The 4,879-nt window shown below is 50.6% G+C and overlaps 1 protein-coding gene across 1 annotated transcript; it reads right to left on the bottom strand.

The window, feature by feature from the left end:
* Window positions 1-202: 202 nt before the first annotated feature.
* Window positions 203-3,077, bottom strand: LOC133507289 (potassium voltage-gated channel subfamily A member 2). Its single transcript, XM_061832188.1, has 3 exons — window positions 2,923-3,077; window positions 2,771-2,857; window positions 203-2,001 (listed from the first exon to the last, which is right to left on the bottom strand). The coding sequence occupies exon 3, from the start codon at window positions 1,915-1,917 to the stop codon at window positions 421-423; it is 1,497 nt and encodes a 498-aa protein (XP_061688172.1). The 5' UTR covers window positions 1,918-2,001; window positions 2,771-2,857; window positions 2,923-3,077; the 3' UTR covers window positions 203-420.
* Between the last annotated feature and the right edge of the window lie 1,802 nt (window positions 3,078-4,879).

The following is a 4,879-nucleotide window of genomic DNA, read 5'->3' as shown; positions in this document are numbered from 1 at the left end:
GCAGCGAGGTGTCAAGGCCATTCTCAGCCACATCATCAGATACTGACTACTAAGGTGTCCCACCACGAGCGCATGCGGCACCGATGGCTGTCATTTATCTAGCGGTGAAAAACAAATTAACGCCTACGGTATATATTTTGTGCCTAAAGCAGAGCAATGCACCCTGGGAAGTGAGTGATCAAGCGACTTTAGTGTGTTTTGCTTTTTTTTTTGTTTTGTTTTTCATTGCTTATTTGTGGTTGGCGTCGCCGCGACATTTCGAGTTTTTCCTTCCAGCCGGAAAACTCCATGCAAATGCAAACAATCTGGCTCCGTTTAACAGCTTTAAGGGCAGGAGTGAAGCGTGGCGTGAAGAGCATCTCGTTCCTGAATTCTATTGCCTCAGTATTAATTTTTTTTCCCAGCGATTTGCGCGCCAGGCTACACATCTGTGAGCATCTTGGTGATGTTGACGTAGTTTGTGTTGGCTAGCGTGCAGTTGGCCGTCTTGAGGTTCTCCCGGCGGAAGTCCTCGTTGCTGTTGTTGACCGCCTCCTGGATCTCCATGTAGTCCGACTTGCTGATGGTGGATCCACTGCGGCTCTTCTTCAGCTCCTCGCCCGACTCGCTCTTGGGCGCGTTGACCTGGAGGTACTGCGCCTGCTCCTCCCCTTCCGTTTCGCGGTGGTAGAAGTAGTTGAAGTTGGAGACGATGACGGGAACGGGCAGGGCGATGGTCAAGACGCCGGCGATGGCGCACAAGGAACCCACAATTTTGCCGCCGATGGTGGTGGGCACCATGTCGCCGTAGCCCACCGTGGTCATGGACACCACGGCCCACCAGAAGGCGTCCGGGATGCTCTCGAACTGGGACTGTCGCTCGTCGGCCTCGGCAAAGTACACGGCGCTGGAGAAGAGGATGACGCCGATGAAGAGGAAGAAGATGAGTAGTCCCAGCTCTCTCATGCTGGCCTTGAGGGTCTGGCCCAGGATCTGGAGTCCCTTGGAGTGGCGTGAGAGCTTGAAAATGCGGAAGACTCGCACCAGTCGGATCACCCTGAGGATGGCTAAAGACATGGCCTGTTGACCGGCTTGGCCGTCGTCCGGACTGTCCGCCAGTTCTGTGCCGAGCGTGATGAAATACGGGATGATGGCCACGATGTCAATGATGTTCATGAGGTTGCCGAAGAAGCCCGCTTTGCTGGGGCAGGCAAAGAAGCGCACCAGGAACTCAAAGGAGAACCAAATGATGCACAGCGTCTCCAGGATGAAGAAGGGGTCTGTGAAGTAGGTGGACGTGTACCTGATGACCGTGGTGTTGGTCTCGGGGGAAAAGAACTCAGCGTGAGACTTGTGCATGTCGTCCTCGTCGTTGCGGAATATGGGGAGCGTCTCCAGGCAGAAACTGACGATGGAGATGAGGATGACCATGACGGAGATGATGGCGATAATCCGGGCCGGACCTGAGCTCTCGGGATACTCGAACAGCAGCCACACCTGTCTCTGAAACTCGTTGTCGGGGAGAGGGCGCTCCTCCTCCTTGATGAAGCCCTCGTCCTCGCGGAAAATCTCGATAGCCTCGTCGCCCAGCTCGTAGAAGCGGATCTCCTCGGAGAAGATGTCCAGCGTGACATTCACGGGCCTCCTCAGCCGCCCGCCCGACTGGTAGTAGTACAAAATGGCGTCGAAGCTGGGTCTGTTCCTGTCGAAAAAGTACTCGTTCCGCAGCGGGTCGAAGTAACGCATCCTCTTTTTGGGGTCGCCCAGCAGCGTCTCGGGGAACTGCGAGAGGGTCTTGAGCTGGGTCTCGAAGCGCAAGCCAGAGATGTTGATGACCACCCGCTCGCAGCACTCGTGGTCCGCCTCCAGGTCGTAGTCCAGCGGGTGGCCCGGGTGCGCTGCCGCCTCGTCGGACGGGTCGCCCGTGGCGACCGTCATGGCGGCGGGAAAAGGCGGCCGGGCGAGGCGGTGCGCTAGCGCGTCAGGTCGCGGAGAATCGGCCGGGCGTCTCTCAGGGGGGGACTGCGTGTGGGACAAGCGCAAGTAGGTCAGGTAAACTTCGGACGGGCGACACTCCGAACTTCCTAAACTTGCACCTCGGTCAAAGAATCACCTCAAAACTTGCTTGCTCAAAAATTACGCAACCGGGGCTGTGCGGCTTGCATGCCAATTGCTTCGATGCAGGAAGAGTCACTCCAGCAGATCGTAAATTAGGACACCAGATCTGCTGCATTGGGCGAGTCGCAACCAAAGTCACCGGCTCCTCGTTTTTATGAAAGTATGTATTTTATATATTTTGTACTTCTTCACACAGGGAAGCCATGCGTGAACACGGCACGGTGGCCGGCATCAGGAGCCGCGCATGCGGCGTCCTGCTGACAACATCACCGCAGTCGAACACACACGTGCTCACACACGCGCACATGCACGTGTGTGAGTATATATAATATTTATGTATATATAAACAGATGGAAAAAAATACTGGCAGCTTCTCATTGAGGTTCGCGCTGAACAAACGGCGAATCACTTTTTTTTCTTTGTCAATGGGGACAATTTCGTGCACGCCACGCAGCTGTGTTTGAAATATTCAAAAACACACGTGAATAATTGAAGAGCAGAAGGCAACAGCAGGCGAGGGTAGAAAAATGTATTCTCTTACGCCGCGTGGCTGATGGGCGGGAGGGACCGTGTCACCGTTATGTTTAAAAAAAAAAAAAAAAAAAGAGGCACGCACGCATGAACGGAAAAATACGCGGAGAAAAATGCCAATATTCACGCGTGACGGACGTACCTGCCGACATCTTAGTGGACTCCGTTACTGCTGCTGCTGCTCGGAGACAAGCGGCGCTCCTGTCTTGGCATAAAAACCGCTTTTGATCTATAAAAGGAGGAGTGATAATCATTCTTATAACGCGTCTCCAATGCGGGTGCGGTGTCGATCACCTCGTGTTGGCTGCCGCCGCCGCCGCCGCCGCTGCTGCATCCTCGCCGTGTGCACCGGCCAAAGGCGACGGTGCGCGGGCGGGTGTGTCCTCGCGTCCCCCTCCTCTTCCTCCTCCTCCTCCTCCTCCTCTTCTTCTTCTTCTGCCTCCACGACTCTTGAGATGATGGCTGAGGGTGATGATGATGAAGATGGGGTTGAAAAAAAACCATGCAGGGTTCGGACTAAGGGAAGCGGCTATAGGACCGAACAAAAGGTATTGGGACCATTGTGACCAGGTCGAGGAACTGTTATTTGATTTGATTTTAATTTTTGAAAGAATCTAATTACAATAAAAATGTGCAAATTAGTTGCAAAGTAGGCGTGGATAAAAATGACTAAAGAGACGAGCTGAAGATGTTTGGGGGCATGTGAGAACCTCCTACAGTACTGTGAAAAAGGATTGCCCCCCCCCCCACTTCTAAAATACTATATCTACTTTTTGCATAGTTTCCCCGCTTTGTTTAAGGTTTTAAAGTGTCGCACAAGTGTAAAAACAGGTGAATCGCTGTTAAAATGAACATGTAAAAATCGATACAATACCCAGTCTTAACTTTAAAGACGAATGCGTACGAGGCGAAGAGAAGAGATAGCGAGGGAGGACGGCTTCAAATACTTGGAGTCAACAATCCGGAGCTATGGTGAGTGCGGTAAGGAAGTGAAGAATCGGGTACAAGCAGGTTGGAACAGGTGGCGGAAGGTGTCTGGTGTTTTATGTGACAGAAGAGTCTCTGCTTGGATGAAGGGCAAAGTTTACAAAACAGTGGTGAGGCCGGCCATGATGTACGGATTAGAGACAGTGGCACTGAAGAAACAACAGGAAGCTGAACTGGAGGTGGCAGAAATGAAGATGTTGAAGTTCTCGCTCGGAGTGAGCAGGTTGGATAAGATTAGAAATGAGCTCATTAGAGGGACAGCCAAAGTTGGATGTTTTGGAGACAAGGTTTCGAGAGCAGACTTCGATGGTTTGGACATGTTCAGAGGCGAGAGAGTGAGTACGTTGGTAGAAGGGTGCCGAGGATGGAGCTCACAGGCAAAAGAGCGAGAGGAAGACCAAAGAGAAGGTTGATGGATGGACATGAGGACAGCGGGTGTTAGAGAGGAAGATGCACGAGATAGACTTAGATGGAAAAAGATGACATGCTGTGGCGGCCCCTGATGGGACAAGCCAAAAGGACAAGAAGAAGATCAAGATTATCAAACAAACCCTGAAGTTGTCTTGCTGTTGTGTTTTGGATGATCGTCCTGCTGCAGAACACAAGTGAGCTTCATCTTGAGGTCACGAACAGATGTTGGAACATTCTTCTTCAGGATTTTTTTTTTGATAAAGAGCCAAATTCACGTTTCCTTCAATCACGTTCACGTGTCCAGGTTCTGAAGGAGAAAAGCAGCCCCAGACCATCACACTACCACAGGAATGTTTGACTGTCGGAAAGATGTTCTTTTTTCTGAAATGCGGTGTAACATTTATGCTAGATATAACGACATACACACCATCCAAAAAGTTCCACTTTTGTCTCTTCAGTCCATCCATAGAGGTTTGTCCCAAAAAAGCCTAGGGAATTAAGATTTTAGATGCTATTTTTTGCCAGGTTTCTTCCTTATTGCTGAGTCATGAACACTGCCCTTAACTGAGGCCCGCAGTTCTTTAGATTTTGTCTTGAGTTCCTTTGTGACCTCCTGGATGAGTCATCGCTGTGCTATTGAGGAAATTTTTGTATGCCGGCCAGTTATGGGGAGGTTCACCACTGTTTCCCTGTTTTGTGTTTTCTCTACTTGAGAAAAATGCCTCTCATCGTGGTTCACCTGATTCCCAATCATATAAAAATGGTTTTGGAACACATTTCAGATTTCAGTTATTTCATATCTGTTTTTTTATTTTTTTTGATAGGGATATTTTCCTGCATCCTTTTGCGATCT

The sequence above is a fragment of the Syngnathoides biaculeatus genome, chromosome 10 (assembly GCF_019802595.1).
Source record: "Syngnathoides biaculeatus isolate LvHL_M chromosome 10, ASM1980259v1, whole genome shotgun sequence".
NCBI classification, from domain to species: domain Eukaryota; kingdom Metazoa; phylum Chordata; class Actinopteri; order Syngnathiformes; family Syngnathidae; genus Syngnathoides; species Syngnathoides biaculeatus.
Note: the sequence above shows the minus strand (reverse complement) of the source record. Positions and strands in the feature narration are given on the sequence as shown.